Genomic DNA, 18,611 nt, shown 5'->3' with positions numbered 1-18,611 from the left:
GCCTGTTCTGTTCCCCACTCTGTCTCTGGTGAATCCTCTCACCCTCCTGCATATCTGGCCTGTATCCCGGTACTTATATAAATAAAAAAATAAATCTTAAAAAAAAAAAAAAAGAAAGATAACCAGATACCGCTACATAACTATAAAAAAAAAAAAAAAAAGTATAGACTTTAGAGTTTAGAAGTATCCTGCCCTGGATACTGCCCCTGTCACTTGCCAGCTCTGTAGCCTGCCATAGGGACTAACCTTTCTATGCCACATACTCCTCATTAGTGAAACAGGCATAATCATAGTATCTGTGTGCATGGAGTGTTGCAGATGCAGCGAAATGCTGGTATGTTGTGAATTCTCTATAAAGAAGCAGCATATAAAGCATAAGTGTGGATGACGGCGATGGTTACACAACATTGTGTATATGCTTAACACCACTGAGTCATACAGTTAAAGTGGTTAAAATTGGGGCCTCCCCTAGTGGCGCAGCGGTTGAGCGCTGGGTTGGGAGGCTGCCCGCAGCCTCTGCAGCGCCAGTTCGTTCCCCGGCTGCCGGCAAGGGTCCCACAAAAAAAAAAAAAAAAAAAAAAAAAAATGGTGGGCCTCCCCGGTGGCGCAGCGGTTGAGCGCTGGGTTGCGAAGCTGGCGAAGCTGCCGCAGCGTCTGCGGCACCGGTTCGATCCCCCGGCTGCTCCCCGGCCACTGGAGGAGGGTCCCACATGGCGCGCAGACCTCTCCTGCCGCCCGCTGCTCCCCTCAGCAGTGTACTTCGGTCCTTCTGCCTGCTCTGCTCCCCGCTCTGGCTCTGGTGAATTCTCTCACCCTCCCGTGCTTCTGACTGTACCCAGTGCATGTATAAACAAAAACAAACAAACAAATAAATAAATAAATAAGCATGCCTCTATTAAAAAAAAAAAAATTTAAAAAAAAAAAAAAAAAAAAAAAAAAAAAAATGGTGGTTAAAATTGTAAATTTGATCTTCTATAAATTTTTGCTACAATGAAAAGAATTTTTTAAAATACACCAAGAAAGGGAAGTGTATATGTGAAAGAGTATAAATTTATTGATTTATAAAAGAGAGGAAGGGGCCTCCCTGGTGGCACAGGGGTAAAGTCTCAGTGCTCTCAAGCTATTGCCAGTCACTGCTGCGTGAGTTCAATCCCCAACCAGGGAGCTAACCAACATGGCGCAGCAGACCTCTCCTGTCTCTCCCACTGCTCCCCTCAGCAGTGTATTTCAGTTAGTCTGCCTGTTCCACTCCCCACTCTGTCTCTGGTGAACCTGTCACCCCCCGCACCTCTGGCCCAGTTCTTGTATGCATAAATAAATCTTTAAAAAAAAAAGATTGCAATAGAATTGATCTTTAAAAAATAAATAAATGAAAGAGAGAAGGGAATTTATAGAAGAATTTAATGATACTTTTTATTCTCTTTAAAGTGTTTCAAATTTTCAAGCTTCCCACTATAATATAATTTACTTGTACAATTAGAAAATATTAAGTTACAAGAGGCTACAAAGGCATAGCTGAGTCAAAGTGACAGACCCTACATTCAAGCAAGTGCCAGGACTGTTCCCCACCTGTCCTTGCTTCTTAGGATTGGTGGGGATGGGGTCACCAGCGCCATGTCCTGGTCCCACATTGACTCTGCCCTAGTCAGCTGTCTGCCGTATCCATGGCCACAGTCCCCAGAGGGGGAGTTGTGCAGGACAGTGTATATGACTCCTTGAGACCCACCCCTCTGAGCTGCAACACAGGCACATCAGTTTTTGACTCCCAATTACAAAGTTTCAGTACTTAATGAAGATACGTGTGCACCCTTGAGTGCTTTTTAGTCTCTATGCTTCACACTTCCCCTCCCATTACACGTGACTGAAACTCCTCACCCCCAAACATGCACAACAGAATGTTGTTCTTGCCACAACTTCTAGCCTCTTTCCCCAGGTTTTATTGGAAAATCTATTTCTTGAGCCTCCTTTATCATCTCAGTGCCTGACCAACTCCCTCTGATTATCCTGATCAATGTTTTAAAATTTGACTTACCATACTCATACATTAATTCAGTAAATATATCAAAACTTAAAACACAGAGAAATAAAATCACATTTATTGGGGTTTGGGCATGAAAGGGATTCTGCTGTAGAATGAGTATTGTCCTCTTATGGGGCATACCTAAGTCCTTAAACTTTGGCTTCAGTGAGATTTAGACTGGAGTGGAGAGTAGCCTCTCCTGGACAGGGACCTTCATTGGTGACATGTGACCAACAAGGGACCCAACCTGAGGTCCAGAGCCCGAGATCTGGCCTCACGCATCTGCTGAGCTCATGCTTGCGTGGCAAGGTGTGCTCCCTGGGCTATGAAAATGCCCAGGCTATGAGATGGTAAGGCCTCTTTTTAATGCTTATTCTATTTCCAGCTCTTACAAGTCCCATAAATTTGATTTATAATATATGGGAAGCTTAAAAATTGAATATAAAATGGAAGCTTTGAAGTTTCTACTTTAAAGATTATTTTTGTAACCTTAATGTAAGATAAATTATGTTCTCACATATCTTTGTTTTTTTTTTTTTTTTTTTTTTTTTTTTGTTTTTGTTTTTTTTAATAGAGGCATGTTTTATTTATTTGTTTGTTTGTTTGTTTGTTTGTTTTGTTCATACATGCACTGGGTACAGTCAGAAGCGCGGGAGGGTGAGAGAATTCACCAGAGCCAGAGTGGGGAGCAGAGCAGGTAGAAGGACTGAAGTACACTGCTGAGGGAGCAGCGGGCGGCAGGAGAGGTCTGCGCGCCATGTGGGACCCTCCTCTGGTGGCCGGGGAGCAGCCGGGGATCGAACCGGCGCCACAGAGGCCAAGGGCAGCTTCGCAACCCAGCACTCAACCGCTGCACCACCAGGGAGGCCCTCACATATCTTTGTACATAAAAATTCATTCCAGATGGCTTTCAGGCCAATGTAATAGACACAGTAAAGGAAGTAAGACAAATGATAGTCTGGGAGAAAATACTTGCAACCTATGTAGTAAAAGATTAATATCCAGAATGTATAGAGTTCTTAGAAAACAGTAAGAAAAGTCAACAATCCAATAGGAAAATGGGCAAAAGTTATAATGAACCAGGACATTTAAAAAAAAAATCAATGAACTTTTGAATAGTCAATAATAATCAGAGAAATATAAATAAAAGAAGGTTTTTCACCCTTCAGTTTAAAAGAAGGGGGTATAGAAATAGACACTCAGACACCACTGGGAGTATAAATTGATATAGTCCTTCTGGAAAGCCATTTGGTAGAATCTTTAAAAATTGAAAATCTATTTATCTTTTGACAAACTTCTAGGAGTATCCCCTAAATAAGGTCTCCATTTGTCTCAGGAGGTTTAAATAGCAGTTTTTTACAACAGAAAAAAATAAGATAGAGAATGGTTATGGTATAGTTTTACCATGAGTACTATGCAGCCATCTAAAACAAACAAGAGAAAGTATAGACATGGAAAGATCTCTCATTTGTTGAAAAAAATTTTTTTTTTAAATTCAACTCCATAATATGAACTTTTTTGTGCAAGAATAAACTGTGTGGTCTGGGAGTACATATCAAACAGATGTGGCTACCTCTGTAATGTGAGTCTGATAGTTCTGAGGTCTCCCACCTGAGTTCACGGAAGTCCAAAGTATGTTCGTGCCATTTACCTGGTAATACTGCTTATGAGCATCTGTGAGGGCATTGGTGTGTTTGCACTTGCTGGAATCTGCTTCTACATCTGTGACCGATAAGAAACAGCAGGTTATATAGGGAAATAAGGTGGTGGAGCTGCTTGGAAGAAGAAATGCTTTCTCCTTTAGCTACTGTCCTATGAAGGAAAGTGAGAGAGCTTGTTTAGCAGATGAGTCAAAGCTTAGTAGTCTGATGGCTGCCAGGTCTTAGGATGTGGGCCATTCTGCACAACAGTACAATATATTTTATTGCCTTTCAGCAGTCAGCGTTGTCATCATTGTCATATCATAACATTTCACTATTACTTTGAGTATTATTATCTCAGGTATAAGTGTTAATTATCCCTATTTTATAGAGGAAACTAAGTTCAGAAAGGTAAAGAGGCGATCTGGGACTCAAGTTACAAGTTCATCTCACTCTACCACGTGCTCCTTTTATTTATCCCTGCACACACAAACAGACAGCTTCTTTTTCAGCCATTTAATGTTTAGAACATACTAATTGAGCACTTTCTATAAAATCTGTTTTTCCCAACAAATGGTTATTGAGTGCTTTGATTTTCTGTGTCAGGCACTGTTTAGGTTCTAGAAGCACAACAGTGAGCAAAAGCAGACCAAAAAAATCTGCACTCATGGTGAGGGCAGTAGGAAAGACAAATAATAAATTCTACAGTCGGTATTTTAAGACTTGTTGTATCAATAGAAAATTATGATGCTGAATAAGGTCAATAGGTCAGGAGATGATTACAATAAAAAAGATAGTCTGTAACCCACATTCCCAGCAGGAGGGAGCGCACTACACAGAACCACAGGAGAAAACACTGAGGTTGGTTGCAGGCAGAGAGAGAGAAGGAAGTAGTGGGCTGAAGCCTTTAAGAGGTGAATCAGGGCTTCCCCGGTGGCGGTGGCGCAGCAGGTTGAGCGCGGTGCTGTGAAACTGTCTGCAGCCTCGGTTCCCGCCTGGCCAGGGAGAAACGCACGTGGTGAACAGACCTCTCCTGCCTTGCCCGCTGCTCCCCTCAGCAGTGTCTTCAGTCGTCTGCCTGTTCTGCTCCCCACTCTGTCTGTGGTGGATCCTCTCACCCTCCCTTCTGCTCCTCTAACCTGTACCCGTTCTTATATAAATAAATAAATAAATAAATCTTAAAAAAAAAAAAAAAAAGAGGTGAATCAGGTGATCAGCTTTGGATTAAATAGTTGAATAATTTCAGCAGCCTCTGGAGTATAGAAATGTTCCTGGATGTCTTGGGGCCTGGGGTGATTAGATTAGACAGATAATGTCCCAAATTGCGAGAGCCCAGTAAAGCCAGTTGGGGGTATGGGTTCTGGATTGGTGGGTTTGCATATAAAAGGCATGATGGAAATGAGTTGTTTGTGGTCTCTAGGAATTTACCCTGCCTGTAAATGACTGTCCCTCCAGGATTCACCCAGACCTAGATATCAAAGCATCAGAATAAAGAAAATAAGAAGGCATATAAAGAAAATAAGCAGGCTCGATGATGATAAGTGAGTGCTACAGGGAAAGACAGAAGGGCAAAGGGATGGAGTAAGGAATGGTAATAATAAAGGCGTAGGGTGTTATAGTTTTAGATGGTTAGGGAAGATTGTAGTGGGGAGGCAGTAGTTCAATGGAGACCTGCAGGCAGAGAGGGGAGGAGCTATATGGGATCTGGGGAAAGAATTTTCTGGGCAGAGAGATCTGATAGATCAGAGTTAGGAGCAGATCTCAGTTAAAGCTGCATTAATATGCATTGTTAGACCATAGCAGATAGAGTTTAGAGATAGGTGTAGGTGTTAGAAACACAAGCTAATAGGATAGAGGGCAATGCCCTTATGTGTGTGAGCTGAATATAGAGTATTTTTCCAGAGACAAGTTGTGAATATCTTGATATTTCCCATTCACCCATACTTAGTATGGTGAGATTGTTTCTCACCAAATCCTTTCGGATAGATAAGGTAATTCTTGGTGGGAAAATGATGCTTAATTCAAGAGAAATATATCAGACTATACAACATGGAACAATCAAAGTCGAGATTTTTTATTAAAGCAAATCATATCTCATCACCTGTCCCTCATCCCAACCTCGTTGAAAACTCCAATGATTTCCCATCACATTTGAAAGCAAGTTCCACCTCCCTGTCATGGCCTGCAAGGCTCTGAGTCTGGGCACGGCCACCTTTCCTGCCCTCCACCTGTCACTGTGCGCCAGCCGCACGCATTTCCATCAGGAACTTGAACATCTGAAATTGTCACTTATGCCTAGCATTTTTAACAGGCTGTGCCCTTTACAGAAGTCCTTATCTCCACCTTTATAGGACTGAGTCCTTAGCATTCAGGTCTCAGCTAACTTTTCAGATACCCTCACAAACTACTAGTCTTAAAAAGTTATCCAAGCCCTTTCTAGCCCATTAGCCAGTCTAATTCTCTAAATACTGTATTGGGATTTTTCTAACTTATATATTAGTATATTATGTGACCTCACCGCCCCCCGCCCCCACCCCAGCTGGAACGTCACCTTTCTAATGCCAGGAACTTTTTTTCTTCTACTGGTTTACTCCAGAATCAGAAATCGCATCTGGCACTCAGTAAACATTTGTTGAATGAATGAATAAATAATAACACAATACAGGCAAATATAAAATTGTTATATAAATTGAGCCTGTGGGACCTAGCAATTGAAGTAATAGAGGATCCATCATAATGGGGCTAGGTCTAGGCAATCTTTTAGGAAATAGACCATATCTATAAGATTGTCTATTTTTTTCTACCAAGGATATCTCTAGGAATACCTGTGGTATGGGATGATATCCCATCCCAAGCATTGCTGATCACAAAGCTGGAGACTCCGTAGCAAAGAGAAGATAGCCTTGTCCTCATTGGGCAGGCATGGCAAAGTGGCAGCCCTTGGCCTTTAATCCCAGATGTATAGTATTTGGCAGCAGAGTGTTTGGATTCTTCTTTGAAAAATGAGTGCCTTTAAGATCCTTGCACTCTCCATCTTGCAACTCCACACCTATTCTGCTTGTCCGCATCCACTTCTTCTCATGTTTTCCTTCCCTGCTGGTCCCTTAAGATATCCAAACTTTGATCCCTGCCCTAGGGGAACAGATTTCCTGTTTCCTAGCAACCCAGTGGGCATTGTGGATGTTTTTCCTCATCAAAGAGGAGTGAAATACTCCTGGTTATAAGTCAAAATGAGCTCTTGACTAGAGGATAAGGTGTCAGTTTGTCTTACCTTACCCCAAAGCAGGAAATGCTTGCTAAAGGGATTTTCTGATCCCAATTATGCAAATAACCTAGATATATAGAATTAGGAAGTGAGTTTTCCAGATCCCTTAGTATTATCTTGGTCCACTATCTTATCATTTACTACAACAGTGAAGTCACCTAATTCAGCTGATTTATTCTCACATCACCTACTTGCCATTTCTCCCACCTTTAAAACTCTTAAATTTAACTTGTGAGACAGGAAATGTTCACGTCTACCAGTACCTTAGAATCATGTTTCCATTCTTCAATCTCTGTTCTTACAGTTAGTCAGTTCCCATACTGAAGACTAGAGCAACCAGAGTTCTTTATCACAATGATCTTTCTGTATTTATTGGTAAAATATTGTCATAATTAACAGTGTTACCCAGAATTTTATGCCTCCCCCCCAAACCTCCAACACCATTTTAAGTAACAATTTCAAGATCTAGAGAAGAGAACAATGGGTTGGATGGGTTGAATGGGTTGACCCCAGATTAGCTTTCAAAATCCTCATTTAGGGATGTGAGCTTAATGTAGAAACTTCAAGTTGATTTTTGTATGCCCACAAGGCTAAAATCAACTTTATTTTTTATTTTTTAAGATTTTTTTTTTTTTTATACAAGCACTGGGTACAGTCAGAAGCGCGGGAGGGTGAGAGCATTCACCAGAGCCAGAGCTGGGAGCAGAACAGGCAGAGTGACGAAAAACACTGCTGAGGGGAACAGCAGGCGTGGCAGGAGAGGTCTGTCACGCCATGTGGGACCCTCGCCAGCGGCCGGGGATCGAACCGCAGCTGCAAAGGCTGCGGGCAGCTTCGCAGCCCAGCGCTCAACCACTGTGCCACCAGGGGAGGCCCTAAAATCAACTTTAAATATGTCAAATAAAGTACAACATATAAAATTTTTCCAAAATCTAGATTTAGCCATTTTCATTATACATTGTTCAATTTCCAATGCAGTGGAAAATTATTATTGTCTCATATTTTTGAATTGTAAATTGTTTTACAAATGGAACTGGGTATTTTACACAGAAGTTGTGTTAAAACATCATTTACTATTGAGTTGTATGAGAACTTTAAAACACAAAGGCCAAGCGTACAGGCAATTTGACAGTAACAGACAACACCTTAACCAGGGGATCAAAGAATTGGATCAAATTGATATTATGTCTTTTGATATGGTATGTAGTTTTTAGGGGTACTTCTGCCAAAAATGCACACTAAAACTAACCATAGAACATATCCAGCAAACCCAAGTTGAAGGATAGTCTACAAAATACACTGTACTCAAAAAGATGTCTAGGTCATGAAAAAGTGACCGTTTTCTATAAAGAACATTATTGTAACAATTGGAAACTTTTGCATTAATATTAAATTCCTGATTTTGCTGCTTATATTGTGGTTATATAAGAAATTACCCCTATTTTAGTATTTAAGAATAAAGAGGAATCTTCTTTAACTTATTCTCAGACAGTTCAAAAAGAGTAAGAGTAAAAAAAAAAAAAGTAAATGATTAAATGTTAACATTTTGGGAGCCTGTCTGAAGGAATTCTTTGTACTAATCTTGTAGCTTTTCTTTAAATCTGAAATTATGTCCCCCCCAAAAAATGATACCAATATGATCATATTTGTGAATCCCATTCCCAGGTAGGCTAATGGACTGGGCTTTCTTGGTCATGGGTACCCTTAGCATTGAATCTGTTCTGCATCTAAGGCATTTGGGAGGAAGGCCAGGAGGACACTTTTGTGTGAGGAACTCAGAATAGAGTAAGATAGAACAGGCATTGTGCTTGACATGGCCCCAAACTGAACTTAGTCTTCTCTGTCTGCTGCTTTTTTCCAGTCAGGTAGCAAAGACCTAGAGGAAAAGTCACTTGACACAGGTACGTGGGAGAAAGAGGGTAGGTTAAGACTGCAGGACTCAAACTACATTAAGTCCAAGAGACCCTAAACCTTAATACTTTCTTTTCTAACACACACACACACACACACTCACTCACTCACTCACTCACACACACACATAGTTTGCTCAAAAAGGATGTTGACCACCAACCACTTGTTTCTTCTTCCAGATATGTAGTTTTCTCCTTCCTTTTCCCCTCAGTTCCCTAGGAGAGTTTCCATTGCAACATTTTCAGTTAAGTAGCACTTAATTACAGTCTTAAACTTTCCAGAGTCACCCTGCTTTACTCCCCACCTCCACCTCTGTCATTAAGCTGGCATGGTTACCTTTGGTTAAGGTTACAACTGAAGGACGTGCTATAAGTTGAATCCAGGTCAGGCTTCCTGCTGGCTTCTGGGTAGACTCTGAGGTGATAGTACATAAGCCAAAAATAACTGGACTGTAACTTATCTACCTAGACTTTCATAAGCGATTTTGAATTTGACTGGCAACCCTGCTGTCAGGATACCAGCCTCAGGAATCTGATTCACCTTTTGTGTTCCAGACTGAGGTGAAATAATGGGCAAGATCAATGCCAGCCACACTGCTTTCTACAACATTTTAAAAGAATTTAGTAGATGCCATATGTCCTCTTTGGAAACACACAATCTACATGAACATGTTAAAAAGCATGTCAAAGGTTCTGAAAAATCTCACAGTACAGAACCAGATGAATTCATTTAACTCATCATAATTGAATGGGCAACACTTGGAGCATCTTAAGAAACAGGGAACACTGACCAGATTGATAGTCACGTCACTAAGTCTAAGAGATGAGTGAGTGCCGCACCAGCTTTGGCTTTTTCTTAGAGGCTTCTGGGCATAAAAATAAAAATGACAAATGACTTATCCTTTTTTTCTCCTTCACTATTCATCACCAGCCATTTAATAAGCTCTTCTCTGAACAGTTTGTCCTGGGCGTATAAAGATGGAGGACTTTCCTAGAGTTAGGGAAGTAAGGTACATAAACAAGTATAAAATGAGTGGTAGGAGAGATACGGGAGAGCATGCTGGGCTTAGTGGGCTAAGAAGTCCTGGGTGGGCTTAGACAGGCAGAAAGGCTAAAGGGCTGGATGAGCCAGTGAGGAATGCAACAGGCTTGGCTGCCACAAACTAAACAGTTAGGCTTGTCATTTTCAAACTTTCGCATACATGGAAATTACTTGCAGGGCTTACTGGAGTGCTAGAAGCTGCCATAATTTCAATCCAGTAGCTCTGGGTTGAAACCCAAGAATTTACGTTTCTAACAAGTTCCCAGGTAATCCTAACTTTACTGGTATTGTGATCACAGTTTGAGAACCTCAAATTATCAGAGACTGGAAGCTCAATGAGCTGGAGAGGTAAACTCATGCCCCTTACATGCAGGCTGAGAAGTTAGATTTTACTGATCAAGCTTTGAATTGTGACTTAAACAAAGCAATATAATTGCTCTGGTAGCAGAGGTATGTCCAATGGATAAGAGAAAAAACCTAGACACAGAGAGACCAATTTGGGAACTGTTACATAGTTTTAGCAAGTAGTTTTTTTTTTTTTAAGATTGATTTATTTATGAACACAAAAACTGGGGTACAGGCCAGAGGTATGGGGGGGGTGAGAGGATTCATCAGAGACAGAGTGGGGAACAGAACAGCCAGATTGACTGAAATACACTACTGAGGGGAGCAGCAGGCAAGTCAGGAGAGATCTGCTGCACCATGTGGGTTACCTCCCTGGCTGGGGATCGAACTTGTGCTGCAGTGGCTCCGGATAGCTTCACAGGTTGCATCTTAACCCCTTGTGCCACGAGGGAGGCCCAGTTTAAGCAAGTAGATTTAAAAGATCTGAATCAAGGCCGTGACAGTAGGACTGGAAAGGAAATATCAGTACAGAAATTTTTGTGAATGAGGAAAGTACTTGCAGGAGACAAAAACTAAGTTAACCTTGATCATTCTCTGAGAGTCCTCAGTTACACACAGTAATTCACATAATGTTATCTTGAGGCTTTGTGGGTATTAGTAGGATTGAACTTGTATTAGTAGGTATATTGCACTATCTTAAAAGTGGAAAATGTTACAATGTAAGTTATTAGTGTAGACAGTTTTAGGGAGCTCATTTAACCTACCTGAGGGCTTATTTGAAAGCTTGGGAGAAAACTTCAAAGTAGACACATCCCAGACTCAGGAGTGACCCTATTATACCAGAGAAATTTGGCTTGCCTTCAGGGTACTGAGGTGAGGAAGGATGCATGTGGAGAGATGAGCCAGAAAAAGACACCTTCCCCGGCCCTAATACTGGGCCAAGCGTCATGATTAAGTGACCCTCCTCGTGCTCATGATAGCTTTATCTCAGGTAACCTCAGCACCCGCTTAGCACTGATTCTTGCTGCCCTCTCACAAGTGGAAACCAGTTCTTAAATTCTAATTCTGTATTTAGATTTTATAGTAACAGAGTATGCCCTTTCTTTCATCTGAACTTGTGAAGTTCCCTGTGCTCTTTTGTTGGTTATGTTTTGAATAATTCAGAAGCCTTTTAGAGAGTTTTCTGCTCCTCGGTTTGGAGGAAATGTGTATTTTCTCGACACATAGGAGAGTGAATGAAGATATAAGTGGAAATAATATCTGTTATATTCACTCTTGGAAAAAACAATGCTGATATAACAAGCTTCAGAATCCCCCTCCCCCCTCCCGCATATAGAGATAGTGATGCTATAATATAGAGAGAATTTTTAGCCCTTTCAAAGGCAGCTAGAAGAGGTAGTGAGTCAGGTGAGTAGGTGTGGCAACCTGTCCTAGCAGTGGCCTTGCATGTTTGGGATGTGCGTATCTTGGATGAGGGAGGGAACTCACTGGGTGCCCTTTGAGGTCTTTCTTCCCTTTGTGAGTCAGAAAGAAGATAGGGTGAATGGAGGCCTGGAAGACCTGTGGACTAGCAATTAGAAACTTACTTTACCCTCTTCATTCAGTGGCATCCTAACAGAAATTGAGCAGGAAAAGTGGAGACAGAGCACTGAAGGAGCCAGTAGTAGTTAAGGGAGCTCTGAACTAAATGAGAATAGAATTCTAAAGAGTTCATCTGGATTAAAACTAGAAATATTGACTTTTCACTCCTGTGAAGATTGTTTGGTCAGTTGGAGAAGATCCTGATATTAAGAGCTAATGTCCCAATGGACTCTGGAGATGAAAAGGATTCTGACCCTATGTGGATGCCACTGGATTTAGAATCATCCCTGCAGGACAGGTATCTCTTTGCATATTCTGCCAGGAGAGGAACAGCACTACAGGGACAAAAGGAGAATTCAGGAGGTAGAAATAAGCTAAGATGTAGCCCAAGGCAATATTCTTAAGGTCTAAAGTATTCTAAGTTACAAATACTAGCTCCTTAGTCCTAATAACAAACCCTATGGAACAGATATTAATATTATTTTTATTTACTAGAGAGAAAACTGAAATACAGAGACATTAAATAATTGGCCCAGAGTCACATAGCTAGCCATTGATAGAGCTGGGCTTTGAATGCATCCTATATAATCTGTTCATTTTGTAGATGAAAAAATCGAGGGACGTAAGTGTCTGTGTGGTACTGGCTGGCTAGATAGCAACTGAGCAGGACCCAAACCCAGGTATTCTCTTTGTTGCGATCCAATGATTAGGCACTACTAGGTTGCTCTTGGATTATATGAAAGGCAGGAAAATTGTACCAACAGTTTCTCTTTCAATCAACTTCAACAAAATTCATTAAGAGATGAGTGTGTTGGTGTCAGTAATTGTTGGTTAATCTTTGGAATGTATTCTGTGACCATACAGTATTTTTTTTTTTTTTTGAGTATTAAGGAAGTGGTGATGGGTGGTTTCTTGGGAATTGAAGAAGTGAGGATGAAAAATAATATGAAAATCTGGCCATGAATAAGAGTTTGTTTCTTGTTGGCTTATTTATTTAGATTCTCTTGATTTCATTTGTATGTATTTGTATGTTCCCATGAGAGCCATCAGTAAGTTTGTGCCGCTCAGTCTGTGAAGTTGGAATGTCAGCTTCATGAATTTCCCTGCTAAGTTTCCGATTTTTCCATTTTGTAACTGAGGTACCAACTGTAGGATGCATGTCCTGTTGATTGAGAGTCACTGGTTTTTATCTTTTCACTTGATCTTCTCTATACGTTCTGTTTTCATCTCAGTTTATTTCCTTGGAATACATATTTTTGTTTAAAGAAGACAAATTTAATTTTTCCAAAGGAACATTATATACTAATTTACAGAATTAAACTTCAAAGAGAGTTCAAGAAGATGAGAACTTTTGCACATGCCTAGTGGGAGTCAGAGAGCAATTGACCCTCTGAAGTTGGTAATGTGTATTTCCTACAACGCAGAAGTTCTACCTTGAGATATATGCTTTAGATGCACAAAGATTTTAGAGTTGAGCATAATGCTACTCACTGTGTAATCTGCAGGTGCCAAAGGTGTGTGGATTAGTTTCCAGTCCACAGTAAGCTAAGTACAGAAAATGAAAACAAGCACTTAAAGCTTTTATAGCAATTTGATATTTCTGCAACATCCAAAAGTGTGACTGTGTTTTATAACAGTATTGGTTCAAAACAGAGTGGAGATAAGAAAAATACGTCCTTTACCAAAAGTAGTTCAGGAGCACTCTCCTAAAGGATTCTCACAGGCATGCAGAAACTTGCACATGATTGCTTATGACTCTGTGTGTGTATGCGTGTGTATGTGGGTGTGTGTGTGTATAACAACCTAAATTCCTGTCATTAGGAAAATGTATTATAAACTTCACTCAAGGATTAAAACAAATGAAGTAGATTTCATGTATGAACATGGATAAATCTCAAATAACCTTGAATAAATGAACAAGTTGCAAAATAATACCTGTATTCTGATAGTTGTTGTTGATAAGAGATATAAAACACAAAGTAATACTATTTTTGCTTACAAAGTAAATGCATGGGATGGGAAAATGCATACTAACTTCAGACAAGAATTTAACTCTTGGGAAAGTAAGAAATAGTCTTGCAAATGGATGAAAAAGTAAGAAGCCTTCATCTATATTTAGAATATTTATTTCTTTTTTAAAAAAAACTGAAGCAAATATGACAACAATATTTACATTTATTATATCTAGGTAGTGGGTACATGGATTTTTTTCTGTATTTAATATTTCATACTAAAAATCAGTCTCACCATATAATTTGTTCTTGCTTATAAACAAGTAATACATACTAAATTATCCAAGGAATTTTTAGCTTCAGTGACATATATGTCTTTCCAGGGATTTGTTTGCCTAGATATCAACCCATAGGCAGTTTCTATGCCTTGACTCAGAGCCCTGAGTCTCTTGATGTAGAGATGTTGGGATTCTGGTCCTACTTTTGTGACTAACTTGTGACAGTGAATTTCCCTTATTGAAATCTCCATTGTGTTCTCTAATTTTAGCATTGGAATTTTATAACATATCAATTATGTATAAATGTATATTTTGATGCTCCTTTTTTCAATTAATATAGAGGCTAAAGGAATACATGGAGTGAACACAGATGTAGGAATGAGATTAATTGTATGTGCAGTAGAGTCAGATTTTTTTTTTTTTAAGATTGATTTATTTATTTATTTATTTATTTATTTATTTATTTATACAAGCACTGGGTATAGTCAGAAGCGCGGGAGGGTGAGAGAATTCACCAGAGCCAGAGCAGGGAGCAGAACAGGCAGACTGACGAAGTACACTGCTGAGGGGAGCAGCGGGCGGCAGGAGAGGTCTGCACGCCATGTGGGACCCTCCTCCATTGGCCGGGGAGCAGCCGGGGATCAAACTGGTGCTGCAGAGGCTGCGGGCAGCTTCGCAACCCAGTGTTCAACCGCTGCGTCACCGGGGAGACCCAAGTCAGATTTGAGATTAAGTCTTGCTTGTCTGCCACTTACCAAATATGATCTTAGTTTTCTGAAACATTCCAATTTCCTGTTTCCTAAGACAGAAATCATTGCATAGAGTACCTACTTCAACTTGGAAAGATTTGATGAAATAATGGTATTATTGTTGTACTTGTTATGCCTGGAAAGATACAAGAATAAATTCTCAAACCATTCATTGCAACCATCTTCCAAAAATAGGATGTGCATAACATATCAATCATTCTTTGCAAGTACAAATTTTCTAAACTAAATGATGCCACATTCCTTTATAACCATGCATTCAAAGTAATTTAGTCTCAGTTGTTCCTGTCTCAATACAGGATACTAACTAGATGATGAATTATAGAATACTGCCAACTCTTCAATTCTCTTTTATGTGGGCATGCTTGAAAGACCCCAGTTGTTTACACACAGTAAACTTGAAACAACACACTCTTGATTTTTAATTTGTACTCTGTAATTTATACTCTTGCCATTAATTTGTACAGAATGCACCAAAGCAGAACTAGATGTCAATGAGAGAAGAGAAATGGTGGGTCAAAATTCATATTTGTGTATCTTAAAGCCAGACTGTGATTTTTCCATGGAACAGAAACTTGGTTAGACATGTCTTCTCTGGTAACACAAGACACAGTTAATGTGTCTAGTTCTCTAGACGAGGCCTCTAGTTCTGCTGACATGACATGTGGATAAATCTAAGTTTTGAGGCTTGAATTTAATAAAAGGCTTGCTGTGGCATCACAAGGGGCTAGTAAATGAAAAGCTTCTGTAGCTTATCAGCAGAAAGATAAGAAAGGCCCTGTTTCCACTACCAGAGCTGGGGAGATATTTATCACGAAGGCTTGTAAGGACTGGAGTTTGACCCATACCAAACACTTCAGAAATAATGTCAACATACCTAAGACCACAGCCAGCAAGGAATTTTCTGAGATAAGATTACAACTTTGTTCTTAAAGGGACGCCAACCCAGTCGGTCAATCCCCAAATATTACCCCCCCCCCCCATCCCCCCCCCCCCACCGCTGCCCCAGCAGAGCAACCCTGTAAGTTATTCATCATAACAAAGGACTTTAGGAGCTCAATGTTTGTGCTTCTAGATGCAGATATTCTGCTGTTTTTTCCAAATATGCACAAACTAGCAAAAGCTGAGAAAGTCCCCACAGGGTCAAGAGCCTGACCTTAGTGCCCTCAAGATAAGCCAGTAGTAAAAACTGAAGGCGGTTCTCTGTTGTCAAGAGCATTCATCCCCCTTATTCAGATTTTGTTTCTTCCCTATTGGCTGTATCTAGGCCAGAGGGCCTCCCAGGTCAGATGAGACCCATTGTCTAGGTCTAGGATGAAGTCATTATAGGAAAAGGTGATTCCCTTGTTAAGACGAACAGGTATAGAAAGTTACTGTGATTATTTGTTTAAACATGTAGTGGTGTGTTTGGTTTAAATATCAGTATACAAACTGGCACTGAGGTGAGGGGCCCAGTGAGTCAAGGTAAAGTTGCTCGGGTATTCTCCCAAGACCTTGTGGGCAAGCAGAGGAAGCAACATATAGAGACAACTCGCCTTTGATTTGTTGTCCAGGTACTAACGGTACTGCTTCTTGCTTTGAAATGCTTCACGGACAAGCCTTTGAACTCCCTGTGCGCGCCTAGGGTGGCCTTCTGAGTTCTAACCCCTCCTTCCCAGGGCTGTGCCTTGCACAGACTCATTCAAAGCAAACAAACAGCTCTTTTTATCATGACATTTCCCAATAAAGTTCATATTCCTCTACCTCTAGGATATTATTAAATGTCCTCACTAATGTTTCTAACCAGTTTCTCCTCCATTAATCTGTATTTCATTCAAAGGATGTACTATGGCTGTGTTAACTTTGTTTTCAATTTGCCTGCCTTTGTGCTTTTGTTCTTGCTATCTCCCCTTTTGGAATTCCTTCTACTCAGACATATCTCCTCTGTGAAACCTTTTCAGTCCCTCTTACACAGATCTGACCGTCCTCTGAACTCCACTTACTTATCATCTACAGTCCTTACCAGACCTTTGGCAATTAATCACACACTGCTTTGTGAAATGATCTTTAACTGCTCTGTCTTATTCTTTCATTCTCATTGCCTCCGTGTCTGTGTGTGTATGTGTGCATAGCTAGTTAAGAGGTCTATAAAAATAATACCTGTGCTTATATGTCTTTACAATACACTATCTAATAGGTGCTCCATAACATTATTATGGTGGGCAATTCTTGCTTGGGCTCTAGATCGTTTTTCCCTGAAGGCAGGAGTCTTTATCTTGTCTACTCCCATATATATATCACCCAGAACAGTGCCTTGCATGTTAGGAATCAAGTGCTGTTACTGCTGTTCTAAAAAGGATTTCCTCAACTGTGGTTTGTAGCAGGCCTTGACATTCTACCTTGTGTCCCAGCTTTCTGAGGCTGGAGCTGTTTTACTCCTGGGCTGGCAGCCTGCCTTAACTGCCATTGACCCGCCACTTCTGTCTTTTCTTTTTTCCTCAGATTCATACTCTCATTCCTCCAATGAAAATGGAGGCAAGTCTGAGTCAGTGGCCAACCTGCAGGCTCAGCCCTCCCTGAACTCCATCCACAGCTCCCCTGGGCCCAAGCGTTCCACCAACACCCTTAAGAAGTGGCTGACAAGTCCAGTACGCCGGCTCAACAGTGGGAAAGCAGATGGAAACATCAAAAAACAGAAGAAAGTACGTGATGGCCGGAAGAGCTTCGATCTGGGATCTCCCAAACCTGGGGATGAGACAACTCCCCAGGGAGACAGCGCTGATGAGGTAATTACACCAGGCCCTGGAACCTCCAGCAGGCAGGGACTACTGACATGCATCCTCCCACGGGTGTGGTCAACTCGCCAGGCTTCTCTAGTCCCCAGAGGTTTGTCTTCTTGGGCCTCCATGATCTGAGTTTTTCTATTCTCCAGACTTGCCAGTTTGGTTTGTGACCAGTTCAGAAACTGACTACCATTTAGAATTTCCAACAGATGCCATTTTGCTAGATGTGGAGAAAGGAGCCTGGCCCTGAGGGGAGCCAGCAATCACCTAGCCCCCTGCCTCGACTAAGGGTGACCTCAAAACCTGCTAGGCATGTTTAGAATAGGAATAAGAGAATGGAGAGAGTTTCACTTAGAAAACTGAAGACTATACTAGGACATAATAGCTGTTGCCAAGTCTCTTAAGCAGTTGCCACATCTAAAAGTGAGCATCCAACTGCAGGTTGCTCCAGGGAGAGCTGAAGGTTTATAGTAGGCAAGGTTTCAGCTCAGAGGAACTTCGGTGGCTGTCAACTAGGGATGAAATGAGCCTTCGTGAAAACAAATGAACACCCCTACTGGAAGGATTTCAGAGTCCATGTGACCTCACATAAGAGTCAGAGTTAGCTGTGTTAGCTAACTGTGTTAGTTAGCTGTGTTAGTGTTACCCTGTGTTAGCTAAGGCCAGACTGGACCCCTCTGAAGTCCCTTCCAGAGCTGAGATTCTGTAATCAAAATATCGTATGACTGTTTTGTTTGGGGGAATGAGATAGCTGTTTTATCTGGCAAACTAACCTACTCTTCTCACTGCTGTGGCTAAGAAATTCTTCTGAATGTGTAACCAGACTCTTTGTAATTTTATGCTGTCTGTCATTTCTCCCTCTAAACATGGCAGTAGAGCCTGGTGGTATTCAGATTGTGGTTTAATATTTTTTAAAAAATTTGTTAGGCACTCTCTGATCACGCAACTTCATCTTTTTCTGACTCATTGGTGAGATTGTCTGTCTGTCTGTCTCTCTCCCTCTTCTCCTTCTGTGTGTGTGTGTGTGTTTTCCTCCATTCTCTCTTCAC

General features: G+C 40.9%; 1 protein-coding gene across 9 annotated transcripts in view; it reads left to right on the top strand.

Annotated features, from left to right (window-relative positions):
• LOC129144613 (kalirin) overlaps positions 1–18,611 on the top strand; it is a 111,527-nt gene that overhangs the window by 20,212 nt on the left and 72,704 nt on the right. For all 9 annotated transcript variants that reach the window (XM_054700506.1, XM_054700505.1, XM_054700510.1 and 6 more), the window contains exon 2: positions 17,282–17,565. In XM_054700506.1, the coding sequence (XP_054556481.1) occupies positions 17,282–17,565 (284 nt within the window). The remainder of the gene's footprint in view (positions 1–17,281; positions 17,566–18,611) is intronic.

Source organism: Talpa occidentalis, unplaced genomic scaffold (genome assembly GCF_014898055.3).
Source record: "Talpa occidentalis isolate TD23 unplaced genomic scaffold, MPIMG_talOcc4v2.1 talOcc4.4, whole genome shotgun sequence".
In the NCBI taxonomy this organism is placed as follows: domain Eukaryota; kingdom Metazoa; phylum Chordata; class Mammalia; order Eulipotyphla; family Talpidae; genus Talpa; species Talpa occidentalis.
Note: the sequence above shows the minus strand (reverse complement) of the source record. Positions and strands in the feature narration are given on the sequence as shown.